The sequence below is a fragment of the Phocoena sinus genome, chromosome 3, assembly GCF_008692025.1.
Source record: "Phocoena sinus isolate mPhoSin1 chromosome 3, mPhoSin1.pri, whole genome shotgun sequence".
NCBI lineage: Eukaryota > Metazoa > Chordata > Mammalia > Artiodactyla > Phocoenidae > Phocoena > Phocoena sinus.
The window spans coordinates 38,803,946-38,829,100 of NC_045765.1; the positions used below are offsets into that span (position 1 = coordinate 38,803,946).

The 25,155-nt window shown below is 46.7% G+C and overlaps 1 protein-coding gene across 6 annotated transcripts in view; it reads left to right on the plus strand.

The window, feature by feature from the left end:
• Positions 1 to 25,155, plus strand: part of ADAM19 (ADAM metallopeptidase domain 19) — an 89,029-nt gene that overhangs the window by 58,282 nt on the left and 5,592 nt on the right. For all 6 annotated transcript variants that reach the window (XM_032627789.1, XM_032627793.1, XM_032627788.1 and 3 more), the window contains 12 exons: positions 1,466 to 1,550; positions 2,238 to 2,377; positions 4,490 to 4,667; positions 8,361 to 8,450; positions 10,863 to 11,058; positions 12,335 to 12,443; positions 13,657 to 13,861; positions 14,601 to 14,678; positions 14,792 to 14,900; positions 15,940 to 16,084; positions 16,926 to 17,010; positions 17,299 to 17,523. In XM_032627789.1, coding sequence (XP_032483680.1) covers positions 1,466 to 1,550; positions 2,238 to 2,377; positions 4,490 to 4,667; positions 8,361 to 8,450; positions 10,863 to 11,058; positions 12,335 to 12,443; positions 13,657 to 13,861; positions 14,601 to 14,678; positions 14,792 to 14,900; positions 15,940 to 16,084; positions 16,926 to 17,010; positions 17,299 to 17,523 — 1,645 coding nt within the window. The remainder of the gene's footprint in view (positions 1 to 1,465; positions 1,551 to 2,237; positions 2,378 to 4,489; positions 4,668 to 8,360; positions 8,451 to 10,862; positions 11,059 to 12,334; positions 12,444 to 13,656; positions 13,862 to 14,600; positions 14,679 to 14,791; positions 14,901 to 15,939; positions 16,085 to 16,925; positions 17,011 to 17,298; positions 17,524 to 25,155) is intronic.

Here is a 25,155-nt window from a genome sequence, read left to right on the forward strand (position 1 = left end):
CAGGAAGTTACAACAAAAGGCACATACATAATAAAACCAATTTTTTTTTCCTGTTTCCTAAATATCTCTGAAACAACAATCATTGAAACCTTTGTTTACTCTTTAAAAGAGACCGGGGAAATAGCTGTACCAAAAACCCAAGTGCTTACTTCATGATGGCACGTTTACCTAGGAAGAGTCTTTGGTTACCAAAACTTTGGCCTGATCTTTGAAAGCCTGGAGTTCTGCTTTGGGCAAGTCCTTGAATCCAATTTCCAGTAGGACTTCCTCGGAGCCATGTGTGAGTTTATCAGATAACCAGTAGGGCGTCATAGAGCTTCGCATGTTTTTTTTGTTTGTTTGTTTGTTTTGTTTTTGCGGTACACGGGCCCTTCACTGTTGTGGCCTCTCCCGGGCGCGCAGGCTCAGCGGCCATGGCTCACGGGCCCAGCTGCTCCACAGCAACGTGGGATCCTCCCGGACCAGGGCACGAACCCGTGTCCCCTGCGTCGGCAGGCGGACTCTCAACCACTGCGCCACCAGGGAAGCCCTGCATGTATTTTTTTTGCGGAGTGTTTCTCTGAAGATAAGTGTGCCTTGAATTCAACAAGCATGTATTAAGCACCCACTACGTGTCTGATGCTTTGCTAAGTTCTAATGACCCCAAAATAAATGAGATAGCCTTGACTCTCTAAGATATCATGGTCTAAGTAAGAAGACAAAGACAGAGATATAAAAGCATGATGTAATGAACTTCCATGTAGATGCTTTAAATGAACTTCATGTCTGTGGTATGCACGAAAACACTGGTATTTTTTTCATTCCCTTGCCCCTGCCCTGGATGCGTACAGCTGAGAAAAGCGTGTGTTAAACTGGGGGAACGTAGCCGGCTGTTGGCAGATTAGGAGCACAGTTGCAAAACAAAGGCAGAAACAGTTCATCCTTGCACCCAGCTGCACTTTGTGAGGCTCCTGATGGGACACATCTGTTTCCTTGGCCCCAGAGTGATGCAGGAATGAAGCATCAGCCCCCACAGCTGCTGCCCTGACCCCCCCTCCCCATACACATACCACAGAGCCAGGGATATGGCAGGGCACCCTGGCAGCTGGCGGAAGTGGGCATGATTCACTTCAGCCTCAGAACCTGTGCCACCCTTCCCTCATCCCCACCCTCTGACCTTTTCCTCTGCGGCAGGAATGGGATGCAGCTTTGCAAGCCCTGCCCATTTCCTTCCAGGGAATGGGGCTACGGGCATATTGTGGGAAGAAGTGAACTTTTGCTCTCTCTTCTGTTTCTCTGGAGCAGTGAGAGAGTAGGTGAGAGGAAGTGAGAGGGGTGGTGACCTGGAAGTTGTCCAGCTGGCCTAGAGTAGTGGGATCTGTCCCCTTGGGAATGATCTGGGAATGTCAGCAGGGCCAGGGAATGCCGTGATGGCCACCCACTCTCGGTCCCCACTCCAGTCACCCTCTCTCCTTCCCTCCTGCAGGGGCATGTCTTTCCACGGCACCACCATCGGCCTGGCCCCCCTCATGGCCATGTGCTCTGTGTACCAGTCTGGAGGGGTCAACATGGTGAGTCTCAGCCAATATATTGATGCTACAGAAGGCAGAGAACTGCCCCACAAGACAGGAGGTCATCTTCTAAAAAATAATTTTGTATTAATTGTTGCAGGAAAAAGAGATTGAACATAAAGAAGGGCCGTTGTTTAAAATGAAGGCATTAAGTTCTAAGAGGTGGAGGTACTCAGGGATGAATTTTCATTTATTGTAATTTATTCCCAATTTTCAAGCTCAGGAGACACCTTGAAGCAATTACGTTAATCATACATCACTAGATGTCTTATATGTTCCAGACCAGGGGTTGAGAAATTGTAAGATACAGAGATGAAATGTTTTTTTTTTTTTATCTGAAGTCTCGTGTTGTTCTGTATATCTTTATGGAGGAAGAGCCTGTCTCAGAGTCACAGGAAATTATTGCCCTCTTTTGAAGTTCTCTCTGACTTTGTGGGAGTGTTTGGACTACTCATGTCTGACCTGTGAAGTAGACAGCAAGGAGGCTGCTGTCCATTTATTTGTCCACCCCTCCATCCACCTGTATTTATTGACAGATGCAGCAGGGTAGTTAAGAGCACGGGCTTTAGTCACCGAGCCTGTACGCACAGCAATTGTACAATCAGTGGAGGACTGTGAGGCTTGGCTAAAGGAGAGGCAGGGCTGTAGTGGGGAGATGTCCTTGACCTGAACTGTCTCCCTGAGCAGGACCACTCTGAGAATGCCATTGGCGTGGCTGCCACCATGGCCCACGAGATGGGCCACAACTTCGGCATGAGCCATGATTCTGCGGATTGCTGCTCCGCCAGCGCGGCAGATGGTGGGTGCATCATGGCAGCCGCCACCGGGTGAGTCAAGCAGGAAGGTGAGGACGGGGAGGACGCAGAGCACGAGAGGCCAGTGTGGCCCCTGTGTTGCTCCCGGCCCAGGGAGCCTCTGTTATACTAACGGGGGCATTGAAGAAAAAGGGGGTTTTGACAACAAAAGCATTGGAAGAAGACCAAGAAAACAATCATGTGGAAGGAGCACAGGTTTCTAGCAGGAAGTCTGGTGTAGTGTAACCTTAGATATACTTAGTTTCTGTCTTGGGGTTCTTTAGCTATAAAATTGGCATAACCACGTGTGTCTTTTCCACTTCATGAATTTTTGCTGAGAACCCATTTATAAACAGCCACAGTCCTTAATCCCTCCATGTGAACGAAGTGTGATCGGTGCTGTTATGCCTCGGGCCAGATTGAACGTGCTGAGGTGGCCTCCAGAACAAGGAAAGGGAAGGGGAGCATCCACACCCCCCCAGTGACTCCTCAGGGAATTTACAGGCTGTGTTTACCACAAGGAATAAGGACAAGGCAGCTCCATCTCCCTGTAGCTGTGAGGGGTCTTTAAACCAGAGCCTTTGAAGAGAATTCTGGAGTTGCTTAAAAGTCAGTGAGCAGAGAACACTGGGTTCTTCCAGGACCCTAGTCACTCTTCAGAAGGCACCATGGTGGGAGCTTGTGTTCCTCCCACCCCAAACCATTAGGGTCTGCTTATGCTTCTTAGGGAATGGTGTGTCTCCAAGAGGAGATGCAGGGGCTTCCCTGGTGGCGCAGTGGTTAAGAATCCGTCTGCCAATGCGGGGGACACGGGTTTGAGCCCTGGTCCGGGAAGATCCCACATGTTGCGGAGCAACTAAGCCCGTGTGCCACAACTACTGAGCCTGCGCTCTAGAGCCCGAGAGCCACAACTACTGAGTCCATGTGCCACAACTACTGAAGCCCGTGCGCCTAGAGCCCGTGCTCTGCAACAAGAGAAGCCACCGCAGTGAGAAGCCTGCGTACTGCTACGAAGAGTAGCCCCCGCTTGCTGCAACTAGAGAAAGCCTGCACACAGCAGTGAAGATCCAACGCAGCCTAAATACATAAGTAGATTAGATAGATAGATAGATAGATAGATAGATAGATAGATAGGAGATGCAGCTTTCTTGGAGCTCCAGTGTCCATTGCTTTCTCCTCACTTCTCAGAGAAAGTGACACACAAAGGATGACGTTGACATGCAGGGGACAACTCCATGGGTCACGCTCAGATCCCTGTGAGCTCACCATTAAGTCCACCTCTTTCTCTCTCAATCTAAAAAGCATATCTGTAGACAAATGGTTGAGAGAGTTATATTTGTTTTTAAGTTGTTCACAAAATTTAGTAGTTTAACAATTATTGTTAAACAATTGTTAAACAATAGTTTAACAATTATTAGTAACAAGTTCTTTGTGACATTCCTGACAACTGAAGAAAACCCTCCAGTGTTTAACCTTTAGTTGGTTTAGAGAATTGGGATCAGGATAACTCTTCCCTTACAGACCCAAATTGTGGTACTGACCTGCCGCCAGAGAGTGTGCGGCTTTTGATTCTTTTTCCCAATAGCGGGATCCAGGACCTTTTATATTCTTGTGATTAAAGACCATGTGTTTGTGAGTTAGCTGGTTGAGTTTGGAGTGCTGCCTGCATCCTTAGAACAGAGATCAGATCACTGGCCCAACAAAGAAATTAAACCCTTGAACTTGGCCTTTTTTGGCCTGGTCTTCTGTTCTAAGAAAATCTCCATCTAATATCAGCTTCAGGAAGAGTTTGGGTTGGCTGGTATTTTATTCAGCTCTAAGGCTCAAGAGACCGATTGTGACACACTAGTTATCCTTTATTTATTGCAACTCCTTCATGAAAACGGCTGAAATTGTTGCTTCAAATTCTCAAGTAAATCCTCCATGGGGCGTGAGAAAAAAAAGCATTATGGGGTGGTTAATATTTCTTAATTCTTAGAATGTTAATGTACAGGTGATGTTCTGGGGGGGGCACAATATATGTGCATATGGGACTATAGGGGTCTGAGTCCAGCTGGAATCAGCCTCATGGGCGGCAGGACTGATGCTGTTCTGGCTGCTTGATGCTCAGACTCCCAGCTAATTCCAGCCTTGTTCTTCTCCCAGGCACCCCTTTCCCAGAGTGTTCAATAGATGCAACAGGAAGGAGCTGGACAGGTATCTGCAGTCAGGCGGAGGGATGTGTCTCTCCAACATGCCGGACACCAGGACGCTGTACGGAGGCCAGAGATGTGGAAATGGGTACCTGGAAGATGGGGAAGAGTGTGACTGTGGAGAGGAGGAGGTAAGCTGTTGTGCTGGTGCTAGTGGGAGGGGAAGACTTTGCATTGGCTTCAAATCTCAAGGTTAAAGAGAATGCAAGCGAAAATTTAGTCATAGGCATTTCCTGCACACACGTGGCTATCAAAGACCCCGTCACAAATAAGATGTCTATAGGCTCTCCCGGTTTGAAGTTGACATTGTTTATGTTCAGATTGTGAGCATCAGGTCTACCCAGAAACCACAGTCTTTGCCAGTGATGCCACAGGTGGCCTCCTTGGCCCTCCAGCTGCACTGAATTTATTCTGAAGGCCGTGCAGCCAGATATATGCACTTGAACCTGGGCCTTACGAGGGTGCTTAAAATAACAAGCTCGTGCTGTTTGGCCTGGAGAAGAGATGATTGAAAGGAAGGGGGTGTAGGAAGTACTGGCAAGTCTGAAAGGGGCTTCTAGGAGGAAGAAGGAGCAGAACTCTTGGTGTATAAGCTCTTTCCTTCCTTATAATCTTCAGAATGAGAGTGGTGGGCGTACAGCATAGCTCTCTCACTTTTAACAGATGCTCGCTGTTCTGCAGAAAGCAGAACTGAATAGTTTCATATCTGTTTTTTGAAGGATGAAAATATGTACGTTAACATGCAAAATAATTTGTGGGAGAATGCGTGAGTATTCTATGTATTCAGAATAAACTATGCGGGTGAGATTGAGGGTCTGTATATGTGGGATAAGACTATTTGATTTTCTAATCTTCTCCATGGTTTGACTTTTTTTTAATGCCAGCACGTAACTTTCGTAATAAAACAAGAACTAGTTAAAGGCTCACCATCCACACCACCATGAGTTCAGAGATATCAGCCCAGACCCTTCAGAAAGGAGAGAGTTGTACTATCACAGAGGGCCCAGTGGGGTTGAAGAGCAGCCTGCGAGTGGGCTTGGCCAGCTGGCTTATATTCAGAGGAGCTTCTCATTCAATAAATATTTATTGAGTATGTGGTACTGTGTCATGTGCCAGGTATAGGAAAATTGATAGGCAGAAAAAATAGACATGGCTCCTGTCCTTATGGAGTGTATAGTCCGGTGGGGGAAACACACATTGACCAAATAATTGCAAAAATGTATAAATACAACTGTGGTAAGTGCTAGGAGGGCCAATGGCATGATGCTAGGAGTATATGTAATGTGAGGGGAACTGCCCTACTCAGGTGGGAGTGTGACCTCTGACCCCATAGCTGAAGGCTGAGGAAGGCGTTAGTGAGGAAGGCGTTAGTGAGGAGCGCAGGGAGGCCAAGGCGCATTTCAGCTAGAGGAGGAACCATGCCTTAGGGTGAGAAGAAACATGGTGTGCTAGAAGGGAAGGAACACAGGTCTACCTGCAGCCCAGGGTGGTAGGAGATTCATGGAAAGAAAGTGCCCTTATTCCTTCTCTGAGGGGGAGACAGGTGGATGAGTATCTGTAGTCAGGTGGTGGCACGTGTCTCTCCAACAAGCCAGACCTGGACAGTGATGGTTATGATATGGTTAATAAGCACGGGGTGGGCCCCAGGCAGACATGGCTTGAATTCGGCTCCAGCACTTGCCAGTTATGTGCCTTGACCAGCCACTGGACTTGTCTGAGTTGCGTTTTCCCCTTTTGTGAAATGGGCATAATTGTGCCTCATAATCCTGCTGTGAGGGACCCATGGATGGGCCTGTCTCTATAGTAGGAGTGTGATAGGGACATTTGGAGTCACTGGGCATCTCATCATCTTTTTTTTTTTTTCAATTTTATTGGGGTATAGTTGATTTACGATGTTGTGTTAGTTTCAGGTGTACAGCAAAGTGAATCAGTTATATGTATACATATATCCAGTCTTTTTTAGATTCCTTTCCCATATAGGCTGTTACAGAGTATTGAGTAGAGTTCCCTGTGCTATACAGTAGGTTCTTATTAGTTATCTATTTTATATATAGAGTAGTGTGTATATGTCAATCCCAATCTCCCTATTTATCCTACCCCTTACCCGCTGGTAACCATAAGTTTGTTTTCTACATCTGTAACTCTATTTCTGTTTTGTAGATAAAAGTCATCTTTTTTAAAAAATTAATTAATTTTTTGGCTGTGTTGGGTCTTCATTGCTGCGTGCGGGCTTTCTCTAGTTGCAGCGAGTGGGCTCAGTCATTGAGGTGCGTGGGCTTCTCATTGCGGTGTCTTCTCTTGTTGCAGAGCACAGGCTCTAGGCCCATAGGCATCAGTAGTTGCAGCATGTGGGCTCAGTAGTTGCAGCACGCAGGCCCTAGCGTGTTTGGGCTTCAGTACTTGCAGCGCGTGGGCTCTGTTGTTGCGGCGCATGGACTCTAGGGCACGTGGGCTTCAGTAGTCGTGGTGTGTGGGCTCAGTAGTTGTGGCTCACGGGCTCTAGAGTGCAGGCTCAGTAGTTGTGCTGCGTGGGCTTAGTTGCTCCATGGCATGTGGGGTCTTCCCAGACCAGGGCTTGAACCCACGTCCCCTGCATTGGCAGACGGATTCTTAACCACTGTGCCACCAGGGGAGTCCCATCCTCTTTTTTTTTTTTTTTTTTTTAAACATCTTTATTGGGGTATAATTGCTTTACAATAGTGTGTTAGTTTCTGCTTTATAACAAAGTGAATCAGCTATACATATACATATGCTCCCATGTGTCTTCCCTCTTGCGTCTCCCTCCCTCCCACTCTCCCCCTCCCACCCCTCCAGGTTGTCACAAAGCACCGAGCTAATATCCCTGTGCCTTGCGGCTGCTTCCCCCCCCCCCCGCCCCCCCCGCCGTCCTCTTTTTAAATCTCATTCTGTATGTCAGCAAATCAGGACCCGTAGGGCAGGAAGGAAGAGAGGAGAGCATGGAACCCCTAGAGAAGGGTCCAGGCCAGCGAGGGTTGAGGAGGAGCAGCAGATGGCAAGAGAAGTCTGGGGAAGCAGGCCCGGGGGCTGACATAAATTGTTCAGGAGTTGTTCCAGCATGCTCTGACTCCTGATGGCCTCTTTTTATCAGATAGTAAGGTTTAGGAGTGTGGGGGGTGCAGCAGTAGAAGACATGGTCTCTGGATGTTGTGTTGGGGATGAGAAAAACAAATCACAGAATTTCCATATAATGTAATACTATGCTAAAAACCATGTTTTAGAAGAATCCATGAGTACAAGGAGAAATGGGCATATTATGTTAAGTTAAAAGCAGTATGGGGCTTCCCTGGTGGCGCAGTGGTTGGGAGTCCGCCTGCCGATGCAGGGGACACGGGTTCGTGTCCCGGTCCAGGAAGATCCCAGGTGCCGCGGAGCGGCTGGGCCCGTGAGCCATGGCCGCCGAGCCTGCGCGTCCGGAGCCTGGGCTCCGCAACGGGAGAGGCCACAACAGTGAGAGGCCCGCTTACCAAAAAATAAATAAATAAATAAAAATAAAAAATAAAAAAAGCAGTATGGATACTATGATTTTATAAAATGAGTATATGTCTATGTGTGTGTATAGGAAAGTGCTTAGAAAAATACAAAATGTAGTTGTGTCAAGTTGTGTTACTGACGATTATGCATATGTATGTTTTTACGATGTATACGTATTACCTTAATGATAAAGCTATAAAGTGATTTTTTGGTGGAGACTTCCCAGGGGCCTGTGGGGCAGGGTAGGGGGTAAAGGCCCTCACCCTGCCTAGTCCCCTGTATCCCTGCCCTGCTGCCCCAGAGGCTCACGCCCCCTCCCACTGCCTCCCCAGGAATGTGATAACCCCTGCTGCAATGCCTCTAATTGCACCTTGAGAGAGGGGGCAGAGTGTGCCCATGGCTCCTGCTGTCACCGGTGTAAGGTAAGTGGCCCTTTCTTCCCTGCCCAGGGTTCTGACCTACCAGTCCAAGAGTCTGCTGGGGGGTAATGGCCAGGATTCAGCCTCTATCCTGGGGAAGCGGTGGCATCAAAGTTTCAGAAACATGGAGCTAGGAAGGGCCCTTGAACAAAGTTTACTTTTTTCTATATTGGGCCTCACTGAGTTCAGATCATCCCAGAGGGCTGTGTGTGCCTCCTGGAAGATGGGAGATTAAAAAAAGAAAAGGGTCCAGAAAGAGTAGGCTTGATTTTATTTGGAACTCATAACAGTCTTCATCACAGTTTTGATTAACATTAATGAATTGCTTATTAGGTGCCAGGCATGGTACAGAGAATTTTATATATGTCATCTCATTCAATCCTTATAAAAGCCCCATGAGATGTGTATTAATATCCTCAATTTAAGATGAGAAAACTGGGGCTCAGAAGGGATACGTGGCTTCTCTGGGATCACACAGCAGGAGGAGGCTGAACCAGGCTGACCTGACTCTGGAGCCCACTCTCTTAATATTGAGGTGAAAGATCACGTCATTTTTACCACTAATATTACTATAGGTCTGCAGTCTCTTATCTATAATTCTGAAATTTAGGAAGTTCTGAAAACTCAAAAAAATTTTTTTAACTTATTGGTGGCAAAATTTGACCTGAATTGACATGAGTCTAATTATAGTCTTAAAAAAAAATCATACTTAAAGTGAATATTATATTTCATTGCAGAAATATTAATGTGTGTGATTAAAAAGTATAATCCTAGGCCTTGCTGGTGGGTTATGTAACATACATATGTAATGTGTACGTGTGTGTGTATATATATATATATATACACACACACACACACACACACACACACACACACATATGTATGTACATCTGTGTAGTGTCTGCTTTCTAAAATCTGTAAAGTCTGAAGCCCATCTGATCCCAGGGTTCTGCATAGGATTGTGGACTGTGCTTCCACCTACCACTTGCTGAGGGCTCCTGATGTTCTGCATACTGTTCAAGTACTTTATTAGAACATTCCTTCTAGCAATAACCACGAGAGGGTTATTACCCTCACGGGTGCATAAACATAGGTCCTACTGCTGGTTAAGGAGCTGGGATTTGAACCCAGGCAGGCTGGCTCCATGGTAGGTCCTCTTCCCCTCCATCTTGCTCTCAGGTGGAGAGATGCATTCTGAGGCCACCCTTGAACTGAGACTGTCAGAAAGCTGCTCAGCTGGCCCATTCTTGCCTTCTGTCTTGGGAGGGCCTTGTGGGTGGCGTGGAGTCACCCGCGAGTGTGGAGGGGCGCTGTTCTCAGACGTAGCTCTCCTTGCCTGGCTCAGGGGAACTCCCACGCCATCTGGTTTGACTCTAGGATGCACCCGGCGTCCCCCAGGGAGGCTGTGCTAGCTGGGGTCAGGTCCTCGAGTCTCAGGCTAAGGCCTGAGAGTGAGTGTGGAGAGCGCCCATCTCCCAGTCCCAGGATATCAGCTTGGATCTTGAAAAGGAGTTCCTGGAGAGAAGTGTGTGGGAAAAGAGGAGGCTTGGAGTCTGAGGCCTTCAATTCAAGCCCTCTGTGTGATTTGGGGCAGCCTATTACCCATCCAAGCCTAGGTTCTTTATCTGTAAGACGGGAAGAGTACTAATAACTCTGACCACCCTGGGAGGCTGGGTGGAAACTCAGTGTTTACCAGTTGCCCAAGGTGTGCTATTGATCAGGTTATTTCATCTGCAGAATGAGGCAGATAGCAGTATATGTAGCTCATGGATATTGTGAGGATCTCACGACTTGAGTATGTGTAACATACTTAGCCTGGTGCTGGGATGTATTATTGCCAGAGTGCTTTGTAAATTCAAAGATGTATGAATGAAAAAAAAAAAAAGACGTATGAACGCTACTCTGTGTGTGTGTGTGTGTGTGTATCTCTACATAGGTATTAGTGGGCTTGGCTCTTGTGCCACTTACTAACCATGAGACTTTGGAGACATTATTTAACCTCTTTCGCCTCAGGTTTCGTAATCTGTGAAATAGGGATAATTATATTACATAGGACTATCATGAAAACTAAATGAAGTAATATTTGTACTGCACTTAAGTGGGAGCTCCATAAAGTAGCTGTGATTACTAAAGCACTTAGTAAACTGTAAATTGTTGCATAAATATTATTTTTTACCTACTTCTTAAGACTGCTATGCAGAGTTAGCATTTGTGAAAACACCTCGAAACCCTAAGTCACTATTCATATTGGATGAATGATGGTGATTTGAGCTAATGAGGTCATGTAAAAAGCACTCCGAAATAATGGTAATGGGAAATTCTGTTCCACGAGAGTGATGCTCATGAGCCCTTGCTGGGAGGGTTGAGGGCAGGTGGCAGATTGACCTTTTTTTCTGCTCTCGTTCCTCGGCTCAGCTGCTGGCCCCTGGCACACTGTGCCGTGAGCAGGCGCGGCAGTGTGACCTCCCGGAGTTCTGCACGGGCAAGTCTCCCCATTGCCCCACCAACTTCTACCAGATGGACGGCACCCCCTGCGAGGGTGGCCAGGCCTACTGCTACAATGGCATGTGCCTTACCTACCAGGAGCAGTGCCAGCAGCTGTGGGGTCCTGGTAAGGCTCTCCTGGGGGGAATGGCCCTCCTCCCACCCCACTGCTTCCTAGCCAGCCTCCCCCTTCAGGCACTCTGGGTAGCTTAGAATCCTTGGCTTTAAAACAACATCTCCAGATATTACCTTTCTTCAAACCCCTTGCCTCAGGGTAGACTTTCAGGGAGAGGCAGTAGGCAGTGTTCTTCCTAGTTCTTTGATGCTTTAAATTCTCAGAGTGGGTGAGTGGATAAGAATAATTCAACAGAAATGGCAGAGGATGGAGACAGAAAAGGAAATGCAAATGGCCTTAAGCTATAAGCAAATTATAACAACTGTGGGATGGGATTTTTTTCACGTATCATATTGGCAAAGACTGAAGAATTAATATAATAAGGTAATAATACTATAACAACAAGAACAATAATAATATAGTTGTGGAGGGTGTGGGAAAACAGGTAGGTACAAACCCAATGGAAAGCTGTTTGGAGATACCAGAATTTTAAGTGCACCTGTCATTGGGCTCATCCATACTACTCCTTGGGGATGTATCTATCCTACATTTGCACTTGCACATTTATGTGAAGATAGATTTACAACGATATTCATTGCAACATTGTTAGTGATACCAGTAACAACCTATAAATCCTTCAGTAGGGACCAGTTATTCTGGTACCTCCACACTATACAGCTGAATAAAAGGAGGCAGCTCTGTATGTACTGAATTAAAAAAAAAAATCTCTCATGATAAATTAAGTGAAGAATGCAAGACGCAGACCAGTGAATGGACTATGCTGGCACTCCTTATTAGCTGGATTATCTCTAGAAGATACACAAGAATTGTATCTAGACGGTAGAGATAAAATTATCTTTAGAAGATACACTGTTAATTAAGATTGCTTCACCAGGTTGTAGGAAGGTAGGAACTGGAATGACTAGGTAGAAAAAACTGAAAGACATGCTTTATTCTTTAAAATGTTGTGCAGGTATTACCTTCAGTAAAAAACCTGAAGTGGGACAGGCCTTCTTCATTAGAGAGAAGGCTTAGCACACAAACCTCCCACAGATATAAAACCCCAATAAGGTATAAAGAACTGATGTAAAACCTTTTTCTATGAGTAGGTCTTGAGGAGGTGGGGGTCGAATAACTGATAGGGGTAAAGAAAGAACAGGCTGAGTATTCCCTCCCCTAAAACTTTCTTAACCTTCTGATTTTGCCAAGGGCTAGCTCTGCCCTTTGGGGGCTTCTGGCTTCTGCTGACGTTGGCTAGTGTACTGATAAATGTTTCTTGCCCACCCAGGAGCCCGGCCCGCTCCAGATCTCTGCTTCGAGAAGGTTAATGTGGCAGGGGACACCTTTGGAAACTGTGGGAAGGACATGAATGGGAAACACAAGAAGTGCAACATGAGGTGATGACCATAGGGCAGACCCCATGAGATGAGGGTGACAAAGCAATTCCTGCTCCGTCCTCACTCCCGCCCTCTCAGCAGCTTGGCTGGCCCCAAACTGGGCCTTTAAATAAATCTGTTCCAGGCCCTTTTGGCAATGTGCCATTCAGCCCTAAGGGAGTCCGAGGGAGGGCGCGGATGGCAATGCTTCCTAGAAAGCTGGTCAGACCTCCTTCTGGGGCCTTCTTACAGTAGGGCGGGGCATCAGCCCTCTTGGGTCATTTCCACAGGGTACGACTTATACCCTCATCTGAACAGCCTGTTATTCACCCATTCATTCATTCATTTCAAACATCTATCCATCCACCCACCCACCCATCCACTATCTATTGTGGCTCTACCATGTGCCAGATACTGTGCTGAGTACATGGAACATAACGATACGGTGTAATAATGGAAACGTTAGTGGGTTGAGGTGGTCTCCCAAAGGAAGTTATGCCTAAGCTGAGATTTGGAGAAATTATCCAGTTGAACAGGATGGGGAATGGCGCTGGTACCTGGGAGAGTGTACCAGGCAGAGAGACGAGTAGAGAAAAATCCTTGGTAGGAAGAACTGATAACAATTTGATATAGTTAAAGTATAATGTTGGGGTGCAGTGGAGAGGGGGCTTCTGAGAAATGAGCCTAGCTAGTTAAGCAGGGACCAGATCATGAGAAGCCTCGAATGCACGGCTAGAGGTGTTTGGACTTTGGCTTGAGAGCAGTTTGGAAATTAGACTCTTACAGGGCAAGACTGGAGGCAGGGAGACAGATTCCTGGTGTGCAGGTGAGAAAGGATGGTGGTGTGAATTAGAGTCGGTATATGGGAGGGAGGGAGTATGGGAAGTCGGGGATGACACCAGGCTTCTGGCTGCAGCACTCGAGTGCATGGGGGTGCAAGGAGCATAAGGGGGCAGGTTGCTCAGGTCAGGCAGTTGTCCTTGCAGTAAAGAGGACTTTCCAAGGCCAGCTCTCTGGCCTCGACCTGCTTGGGGATAAAGATCTAGCATCCTATCCTTGGTCTCAGTCCACATGGGGTCTTTCCTGCTGAGTCCCTACAGCACACTCATTGCCCTTTTGCCTCTCCCCCATCCAAGCCTGCTGTCCTGGTCAAGAAAGATTGAAGCTCTTTGGTGCCCCAGCTCTTCCCCTGCCTCTGATTCCATCTCCTTCCCTCCTTCTCTCTCGGGCCCAGAGATGCCAAGTGTGGGAAGATCCAGTGTCAGAGTTCTGAGGCCCGGCCCCTGGAGTCCAACGCAGTGCCCATCGACACCACCATCATCATGAACGGGAGGCAGATCCGATGTCGGGGCACCCACGTCTACCGAGGTCCCGAGGAGGAGGGTGACATGCTGGACCCAGGCCTGGTGATGACCGGGACCAAATGTGGCCATAACCACGTGAGTGCCTTTCTCCAGCCTCACTCAGTCGCTGGGTTGCAGTGACTAAAGTGTGAATCTGGAGCGAGGGTGCCTGGGCTCAAGTCCCGGCTTCCCCGACCTCTCTGGCCCTGTGGCTTGCTTCCTTTATTAAATAAGCATGTTAGTAAGAGCAAGACCCACCTCATAGAATTGTTATAAGGATTAAATGAGATAATCCCTGTAAACCATTTAGAAGGCTGGCTATTATCTCTTTTGTCCTTATCATTAATTATCTTATGAATTGAGAAGTGGACTAGACTAGGAGTCAGGGAAGCCTGGGGAAAATAATGGCCGCGTCTCAGAGTTTACTATGAGAATGATGTTATAAAAAACATTTGAAGCACTTGGTATACTACCTGGCACAAAGCAGACAGCTGTCACCATGGTCATTATTTTTAAGTATAATATTTCAATTAGTGCATATTAATATACAATTAAGTAATTAACATATCACCAACATATAGTAATATAGAGTGGAATAACACATTTATTAAAAATATAATATTTGGTTTTTTCTCCCTAATCACACAAGTGATAGCAGAATTTAGTTAACTACCATCCTTTCCTTGGCTTTTTAGGTTGTTTTTAATTGTTCACAGTAATAACCTGAAGTAGGCTGCCTTTTTGAGTCCCGTAAGTTCTGAGTGCAAAACCCCAGTCTCCTAATTGCCAACCAGTGTCCCTTCCGTTGTACTGAGTGGCTTCTTCCTCATTACAGATTTGCTTCGAGGGGCAGTGCAGGAACACCTCGTTCTTCGAAACAGAAGGCTGTGGGAAGAAGTGCCACGGCCACGGGGTACGCGTGCCTGGGGTTTTGGGGCTCCTCTGCCATGATGACTGAGGGGGCAGGCCCTATGGGAGGCCAGAGCTCTCCAGGGTGCTGACGCCTCTGCCCTGCCCTTGCTCCAGGTTTGCAACAACAATCAGAACTGCCATTGCTTCCGGGGCTGGGCCCCGCCCTTCTGCAACACACCGGGCCAAGGGGGCAGCATCGACAGCGGGCCCATGCCCCCCGAGAGTGAGTGCCTGGCCTGTGTGGGCCTCTGCCCACCTTTGTGAGGAGGGGTGGGTGCCATGGGGGCGGGTGGCATGATGCAGAGAGATGATGAGTCAGCATCACTATCCTGATTTTGTAGATGAGAGCACAAGAGGGACCGAGTGGGAGGAGTGGCCCAGGCTAGCAGCCTGGTGTGGGGCTCAGCCTCAGTTGGTCTTCCTCTGTCCCTTCTATTGAGGGGCATGGTTCTGCTTAGAGAGAGATTAAGACAGACCACAGGCTACTGAATAATCACATTCTTTCTGGGGGGCGGTGGAGGCGACTACCCCTTCTCGGCCACTTAAAAATAATCATGAACCTAGGACACATTATAGTGGCTCAGATCTCCTTGGATGAACAAAGCTTCAAATGAGGAACCAGAAACTCAGAAACTGTTACAGTTTTTTTAGTGGAAATCTAAGGGATTCTAGCTCTTTGGTTTCCAAGCTTTTAAAAAGTAATAGAGAACTTTTTTTTTTTTTTAAGGAAGAAACCTCAACATGTAAAACATAAAAGTAGTGTGTCACTGTTCTCTATATATTTTGTGCACTTAGATTTATAATTTGTGAGAACATTGAGGCGGTTCGGTGAAACCCAACGTGAAATTGTGGATTATGTGTGAAAGTTCTAATCTTACATCACTCTATGACTCTCAGTGTTTTGTGTTGGTTTCTTTGTGTCCAGGAACATCATGATTCAGGCTGAAAGCTAGTGGTAAATAATAATAGAGCTGAAACTCCTCGCCTTAAAAGGCACTCTCTTCAATTAGGCAGAAGTGGCCGGAGAAGCTTTATTATGAGATCTGTGCCAAGCAAGTTGACCTGGTTGTTTAAGCTAATAATAGTGGCTTCGCAGTGGGACATAATGTGTGTTTTTTTTACTGTAGTTTTTAAGTTAAAGTAAGTAATACAATGTAAATGAAGATTAAATATCTGAAGAGTGTCAGGAATACATTATTTGAAATCCACAGCTAAAGCTCAGACCGCTTCTAAGTCTTTCACTTGGGTTCTATTTCTGGAAGGTGCTGGTCCTGTAGTAGCCGGTGTGTTTTCGGCCATCTTTGCGCTGGCGGTCCTCATGCTGATGTACCACTGCTGTAAACAGAACAACAAACTGGGCTACCTCAAGCCCCTAGCCCTCCCTTCCAAGTTGAGGCAACAGTTCAGGTATGACGGGGTACCGTGAAGGATTTGGGGTCCACTTGGAGATCACAGAGCTTTCCATAAGCAGTACCTGGTGAAAAAGTTGGTGGTGGTGGGTCTAATTCGGGGAAGGCAAATGCCAGGTACACGCCGCTCTCTCCACTGCTGCCATGCTCCTTGACCGTGGCAGACATTACTAGCTGATTTTTATTAATAAGTGAGCTTGGCTGAGCCTGGTCATCACTTCAGGATCCTTCTCAGCAGAATGCCCCAACCAATTCAAGTTGGAATAGAAATGAAACCTCTTTGCTAGCGTGTATCTATCTAATTGATTTGCTCCCCATTTTAAAGGGCAGGAAACTGAGGCAACAGAGAAAAACTGACTAACTCGTCAATCACAGGGGTGGCTGGACATCAGCTCAAGACAGAGTAATTTTTTTTCCTAAGCAGTTCATTCCTTTGAATATTGAAGGTGTATAGTCTCTGAGTCCTCTATTAGATGACACTTTTTCCGGAGGGGATTTTAAATCCCAGGTCCTCCTGGCACAACGCCTGAGGGAGATTGGTTGATGGCTGGTGTCATCCTCGTCTTCTTGGGGGAGAAAGGTCTTAAAAGGGTGAAGGAAAGGTGCTGAGGAACATTCTGCTTTGTATGAGGCCAATTGTCTTTCCTTGGGAGTTTTCCATTGGCCACCGTGTCCATGCCTAGGGAGCCGGGGTTCAGGAGGACCCATCCCACTTCCACCAGAGCAGACTTGGGATGACTGAGCTGCTCACTGCCATGCCTCAGTCAGAGGGATGTCAGGCACTGATCCTCAATGAACAACACCCCCTTCACTCTTCCTCTCTCCTTCCTTGTTACTAGTTGTCCCTTCAGGGTGTCTCAGAACAGTGGAACTGGCCACGCCAACCCAACGTTCAAGTTGCAGACACCCCAGGGCAAGCGAAAGGTAGGGGCTTTGCACCATGAACTTTGCTACTTTAACTTTGTCCCTCAGGACTCTGCTAGATTTTCCTAAGCGCCTCTGTGGGTCCACGGGATTGGTGATAAAAGACACTTTCTTGGCTTGAGAGATGGTCAGCTGGTTCTGCCATCCCCTAATGACTTTAAACGTTGCATCTGACCTCTGGGATCCTAGGCCTCTGTGCATGTCAGTGAAACACACAAGACTACCCCTGACTTTTTAAGTGCATTAAGGGTTCCTGTGTCTCAGGCATTCCTCGTCTTCTGCATACAGGTGACCAACACCCCTGAAACCCTACGGAAGCCCTCCCAGCCTCCTCCCAGGCCCCCTGCGGACTACCTGCATGGTGGGTCCCCACCTGCGCCATTGCCAGCGCACCTCAGCAGGACTGCTAGGAACTCCCCAGGGGCCGGACCCCCAGTAGAGAGGAAAGAATCATCCAGGAGACCTCCCCCAAGCCGGCCAGTGCCCCCCGCACCAAAGTGCATCCTCTCCCAGGTAAGTGGCTTCTCAGCAACCCTGGGCCGGAAGCATCACTTTTCAGGCCATCAGCCATGAGGAATGACAGAGGCTGGGAGGAGGGAGCTTGCTGACTCATGGGCTGGCTGCCTTTTCTGCATTCTGGTAGATACAGGGCACACAGAGAGTGAGGGTGATGAGCATGAGGAAGTACACTACCGAGGACTTCCTTCCTGGTTGGCCTCTTCTGTGACAAGCCGCTACCCACCTTCCACCCCAAATGTTAGTGTTCAGTTAATGGTGCAGTTCCCCGTGGTCTTTTTTCTCTCCTCTTGGCCTTCGCAAATGCTGTTTCTTCTGCCACATATACTTCCTTTTGCACGGCCAGCTCTTGTTCGTCCTTAGGTCTCCTCTTAGATGCCACTTCCTCTAAGAAGCCTTCTCTGACCCCCAAGCCTGAGTTTGGTGCCTCTGTACTTCTCTCATCATAGTACTTATTCCACCAAATTGTGCCTCTTGGTATCTTGCACTAGTCGGGAAGTCTTACTGAGGGACATATGGTGATGCCTCGCTCGTCTGGGAGGCTGGTCAAGGGGCCGGGCCTCTGGGAGGGCTGAGTAGGGGCTGGGCTATCCCCCCACCACTGGTGTTCTTTGGAAGCAGAGCTGCCTGCCCAGCAGTCTGTTCACCCGGTGTTTCTGTGCTCTGATGGCTCCAGCTCTACCTTCTGGCAGAAGTTCCTGTAGCACAGACACAGATGTTTCCAGGACGGTGGCCAGGCGTGGTGCCTTCCAGAGCGGCCTGTGTTTTTTGGTGTGGAGCCCCTCATGTGGGGTAGGGGACTTGCCCATTTTCCTCCTGGGACTGCTGTTCTTGGGCATGGTCCAGAGGGCTCCATGGGCCCCAGGCTGTCTCTGCCCCTAAGGACTGTGGTTGGCTCCAGGTGTTGGGGGGTGTCCCTGGGACATGGCAGTGTCATGGTTTAGCAGAGCCGAGAGCATCAGTTTTGGTTCTCTGATGATGCGAAGCTGCTACTATCCCACTTTTCTCATCTGGGGCAGCGGGGGGATAGAAAATTCCATGCAGAAAGGGAACGGAAAGACTGACAGGGAGAGAAGAGGGAAGGAGAAAGGGAAAAGAGCAAGAGGAGTAGAGGAGGGATGAGGAGACGGAGGGTGCGTTAGCCTCCTTGGGCGGCCAAAACAGCACAGACCGGGTGGTGTAAACAACGGGAAGTTATCCTCTGATGGTTCTGGAGGCTGGAAGTCCAGTAGGCTTGGTTTCTTCTGAGGCCTGTCTCCTTGGCTTGCAGATGACTGCATTCTGCCGTGTCCTCATATGGTCCTTCCTTTGTGTACGTGCACCCTGATGTCTCTCTGTGTCTACATTTCCTCTTATAAGGATGCCAGTCAGACCGGATTAGGGCCCACTCTAACGGCCTCATTTCAACATAGTCACCTCTTTAAAGGCCCTGTCTCCAAATACAGTCACATTCTGAGGTACTGGGGGTTAGAGCGGAAACGTATGAATTTTGGCGGGGCACAGGTCGGCCCATAACAGAAGGAAAGAGGAGAGAAAGGGAGGAAGAGGGGAGAAAGCAGCCACGTGCAGACAGGGGTGTGGGAAGAACAGAGGTGTAGGAGGAGGGAGCAGTCCATTGAAACCACTGGTCCTAAAAAACCCACACTGGAGGCCTGTTCAGTGGAGATGGTGTCAGCCTCACCCCAAGGTGCCGAGCAGTAGGTTGGGGGAGGGGTCTCCAGGGGCAGTGGACTCCAGCTGGGGGGACGGGAAGCCTGGAGGCTCCATGTCCTGCCCTGACTCCCACCTTCCCTGGTGGCTGCTGGCAGGAATCCAGAGCTCAGAGGGCCACCTGGCCGGTGGAAGTTATCCCAAAACACATGCCAAGCACGGCTTCTGCTGGGCCCGGGCCCAGATGGGGGTTTCTCAAGGGCGGGGAGTGGGAGGCAGCTTCTCTGAGCAGGCGGCGGGGATTAAATTGGGGCGCCGCCCCCTTCCTCAGAACCATTCCAAGAAGAGAGTCTGCTGCCCTCATTTTCGGTGTTGGGTAGCTGTGTCTCATGGAGTCGAAGGGGCTACCCCGAGGTGGCGGTTTGTAAGTGGAGTAGCCAGGACTTGCACCCAGGGCTGACTCTAAACCCTTTACCACCCTGTGGGTCAGGTCCTGGCTTAGGCCCTGGAGTCCAGAGCTGAGATACCACTTGCCCTGGGGGAATTCACACTCCACCACCTCCTAGCTTGGTGACATGGACCACTCTGGAGAGGTGGAGGGTGAAGCTTCGTAACCTCTTCTATTCTGTCTACAAATGTGTATGAACTTCTACTCTGTACTAGGCAGTGGTTAGCAAAGCAGATGCCATCTCCGCCTCCCAGAGCTCACAGCTTGCTGGGGACGAGACTGGTATACATGTAGTGACAGTAGTGGTAAGTGCTATGAAGGAGAGGTTCAGCATTCTTACAAAGAGAGTTATGGGGGACTTGACTTAGCCTGGGAAATCGGGGGAGGCTTCCGTGAGGAGGTGACATTTGAGCTGAGACCTGCGGGGTGAGCAGGCTGTGAGGGGTGGGAGAGGTTCTTGGACCAGGGACCTGATGGTAGAGAAGCTTTGTGATGGAGAGAGCCCACAGATGGAAGGAACTTCAAGGCCCCTTTGCCTGGGGCCCATGGAGCTATGATGAAAGGCTGGAGAGCCAGGGGAAGCCAGACTGTGCCACAGGCACGGACTAGGAATTTGGTCTGCATTTGATGGGAACAGGGCAGTGGTGGAGCATGGGTGACATCTACAGGGATTTCCATCTACAGGGAAATTTCCCTACAGATTTGCCATCTACAGGGATCTCACTTTGGGCTACATTTAGGCAAGAGGGAGGCACAGTGCCTGGGAGGGTGTCCAGAGATGCTTCTGAGACTATTAATCTTCCATTGTTTGACCTGGGTGAGGATTACATAGGTGTGTTCACTCTGATGATTCATCTGGTTGTATGACTCATTTCTTTTTATGTATATTATACTTTAATTAAAAAATTAGTTTTAAAGAATGAAAGGCTCACTGTAGCGGCATTGTGATCCGAGGGATGAGACTGGGTGCAGGGGTTACAAGTTTAAACAGCGTCCAGAGGAGAGGTGATGGTAGCTTGGAGCAGGGTGGGTGACAGCAGTGATGGGGTGAAGCTGATGAGGGATGTGTAGAAGAGAAAAGACAGGGGAACAGTTGCTGATGAGGGTTGGGAGGGGATGACAACCCGCCCCCCCCAAAAAAACCCCCCCACACAACTGCCCAGTGTCTGGTTTGTGCAGCTTGACTGATGGAGGTGCCACCCGCTGAGGACAGGAGCAGTGGGCCAGAGCGGTTCAAGGACAGTTTCTGCCTCTAGAAAACAGTGCTGGGTGAGGCCCCTGGTAGAGCCGAGCTGGGTCAAAGCAGACGTGGCCAGTGGCATGACCCTGCTCTGGGAGGCCCGGTGTTGCCATGCTGATGATCACCCAGATCACCCGCCCTGCGTGTGCACTCGCACACACACAGATTGTTCGTTTGGCACAGAAAGCAGCCAAGGGAGCACAGCATTTCCCCACGGCATCCTGACATCTGCCCCCAGCTGTTGCTTCCCCCAGAAGGTCTCTGTCCTGGCCTCCAGCAGCCACTGATTTGACAGCTTTCTGGGCTGGAAGCGTGTGGGATCGCATTGTCCTTCCGGGAAGGGATGGCGCTGGACAACGGGGCGCTTCGGTCATGAGAATCTGCTGCTCTTTTTTATTTCTGCTCTCACTTTTCTGCTGGCTGAGAAGCTGCTTTCAGACGATCTCTGATTTACTCCCATTCTCTCCCCATGCTTGCCTTTGAGCCATTTTTATGCTTGCTAGTGACCTTCTCAGGAAGGGGAGCGATCCAGGACAGTAGGCACTGGAACTCTCACCTGTGGAATCAGCTTCTCTCTTGCACCCCACCAGCTTGGGGATCTGTGGGTGGTGGCATGAGATCCATTCTTTGCCCCTTAAAATTTTTTTTTGGATCACAGAATAAATACAGTTATTTAAATTTTTTTGACAGGTGCAGAGTTTTATTATTTTTTCAGCTAATACGTGTTGAGTGCTTACTGTGTAGTAGGCACTGTTCTAAAGCTTGAGCTGTATCACTGAATCAAATAGAAAAGGACCCCTGCCCCTGTTTCTTATATAGTGGGGGATGGAGAGGCAGAAAATAAAAAATAAGTTGTATAGTATGGTGGCATGGGATAAGTGATATATACCAAAAAAGAAAAAGTAGATTAGGATAAAGGGGTCTGGGAATGCTGACTGGGGGAGTGTTGCAATTTTTAAAAATTGAAGTATAGCTGGTTTACAGTGTTGTGTTAGATTCTGCTGTGTAGGAAAATGATTCAGATATATATATAGATATACATAGATATATATATTCTCTTTCACATTCTTTCTGTTATAGGTTATTACAAGATACTGAATGTAGTTCTCTGTGCTGTAGAGTAGGTCCTTGTTGTTTATCTCTTTTATATATAGTAGTGTGTATCTATTAATTCCAAGCTCCTAATTTATCCCTCCTGCCTCTTCCCCTTTGGTAACCATAAGTTTGTTTTCTAAGTCTGTGAGTCGGTTTCTGTTTTGTAAATAAGTTCATTTGTATCATTTTTTTAGATTCCACACATATAAATGGTATCATGTGATAGTTGTCTTTCTCTGACTTACTTCACTTAGTGTGATAATCTCTAGGTCCATCCATGTTGCTGCAAATGGCACATTCGCTTGTATATATATACCACATTTTCTTTATCCATTCATCTATCTTCCATGTCTTGGCTATCGTAAATAGTGCGACTATGAACATTGGGGTGCATGTATCTTTTTGAATTAAGACATGACACCATAAAACTCTGGGTATATGCTCAGGAGTGGGATTGCTGGATCATACGGTAGCTCTATTTTTAGCTTTTTCAGGAACCTCCATACTGTTTTCCATAGTGGCTGCACCAATTTACATTCTCACCCACAGTATAGGAGGGTTCCCTTTTCTACACACCCTCTCCAGCATTTATTGTTTGCAGACTTTTTGAAGATGGCCATACTGACCGGTGTGAGATGATACTTCATTGTGGTTTTGATTTGCGTTTCTCTAATAATTAGCGATGCTGAGCATCTTTTCATGTGCTTTTTGGCTGTCTGTATGTCTTCTTTGCAGAAATGTCTATTTAGGTCTTCCGCCCATTTTTTTGATTGGGTTGTTTGTTTTTTGATATTGAGCTGTTTGTTTGTATATTTGGGGAATTAAGCCCTTGTCAGTCACATTATTTGCAGATATTTTCTCCCATTTCATAGGTCTTTTCATTTTGTTTATGGTTTCGTTTGCTGTGCAAAAGCTTGTAAGTTTGATTAGGCCCCATTTGTTTATTTTTACTTTTATTTCTTTTGCCTTAGGAGACTAACCTAAGAAAACATTGCTACGATTTATGTCAAAGAATGTTTTGCCTATGTTCTCTTTTAGGAGTGTTATGGTGTCATGTCTTACATTTAAGACTTTAATAAGACATTTCGAGTTTATTTTTGTGTATGGCGTGAGAGAGTGTTCTAACTATTGATTTACATGTGGCTGTCCAGCTTTCCAACACCACTTGCTGAAGAGACTGTCTTTTCTCCATTGTATATTTTTGCCTCCTTTGTTGAGATTAATTGACCATAGGTGTGTGGGTTTATTTCTGGGCTCTCTATTCTGTTCCATTGATCCATATGTCTACTTTTGTGCCAATAACACACTGTTTGATAACTGTAGCTTTGTAGTATTGTCTGAAGTCTGGGAGGGTTATGCCTCCAGCTTTGTTCTTTTTCCTCAGGATCGTTTGGCAACTCTGGGTCTTTTGTGGTTCCATATAAATATTATGATTATTTGCCCTAGTTCTGTGAAAAATGTCATGGGTAATTTGATAGGGGTTGCATTAAATCTGTAGATTGCTCTGGTCAGTATGGCCATTTTAACAATATTAATTCTTCCAATCCAAGAGCATCTTTCCATTTCTTTGAATTATCTTCAGTTTCCTTTGCCAATGTTTTTTATAATTCTCAGCATATCAGTCTTTCACTTCCTTCGTCAGATTTATTCCTAAGTATTTTTATTTTGGGTACAATTTTTAAAGGGATTATATTTTTACTTCTTTTTCTGATAATTTTATTATTAGTGTAAAGAAATGCAACAGATTTCTGTATGTTAACCTTGTATCCTGCTACCTTGCTGAATTCATTTATCAGTTTTAGTAGTTTTTTTTTTTTTGGCTGTGCTGCACAGAATGTGGGATCTTAGTTACCTGACCAGGGATCAAACCCACACCCCCTGCATTGGAAGCACGGAGTCTTAACCACTGGACTGCCAGGGAAGTCCCAGTTATAGTAGTTTTTGTGTGAGTCTTTAGTGTTTTCTTTATATAGTATGTCATCTGCATATAATGACAATTTTACCTCTTCCTTTCCAATTTCCTTTTATTTCTTTTTCTTGTCTGATTGCTTTGTCTAGGACTTCCAATACTATGTTGAATAGAAGTGATGAGAATGGGCATCCTTTTCTTGTTCCACATTTTAGCAGGAAGGCTTTCAGCTTTTCATTGTTGAGTATTATGTTGGCTGTGGGTTTGTCATAAATATCCTTTATTATGCTGAGATATGTTCCGTCTATACCCACTTTGGTGAGAGTTTTTATTATGAGTTGATGTTGAATTTTATCAGATGCTCTTTCTGCATCTGTTGAGATGACCATGTGAGTTTTGTCTTTTGTTGATGTGGTGTTTCCCATTGATTGAGTTGCATATGTTGAACCATTCTTGTGACCCTAGGATGAATCCAACTTGGTTGTGGTATATGGTCTTTTTTATACATTGTTGGATTCGGTCTGCTAATATTTTGTTGAGGATTTTTGCATCTATATTCATCAAAGATACTGGTCTGTAGTTTTCTTTTTTGTTAGTGTCTTTGTCTAGTTTTAGTATCAGGGTGATGGTGGCTTCATAGCATGACTTAGGGAGTGTTCCCTCCACTTCAATCTTTTGGAAGTGTTTGAGAAGGATTGGTGTAAGCTCTTCTTTGTATGTTTGGTAGAATTCCCCAGCGAAGCATCCTGGAAGCCACTCCCTTTGGTTTGCAGGGAGTTTTGTTTTGTTTTTTTTAACAGATTCCACTTCACTTCTAGTGATCATTCTGTTCAAATTATCTGTTTCTTCTTGATTCAGTTACGGTGGGCTGTGTGTTTCTAGAAACTTGTCCATTTCTTCTAGGTTGTCCAATTCGTTGGCATGTAATGGTTCATAGTATTCTCTTATGATTTTTTGTATTTCTGCAGTGTTGCTAGTTATTTCTTCTCTTTCATTTCTTATTTTATTTGGGTCCTCTTCCTTCTTCTTGGTGAGCCTGACCAGAGGTTTGTCGATTTTATTTATCCTTTCAGAAAACCAGCTCTTGGTTTTATTGATTTTTTTTTCTATTTTTTTAAATCTCTATTTTATTTATTTCCTCTCTGATCTTCCTTCTGCTGACTTTAGGTTTTGTTTGTTCTGCTTTTTCTAATTCTTTTAGGTGGTAGGTTAGGTTGTTTATTTGAGATTTTCCTTGTTTTTTGAGGAAGGCCTGTATTGCTATGAACTTCTCTCTTAGGCTGCTTT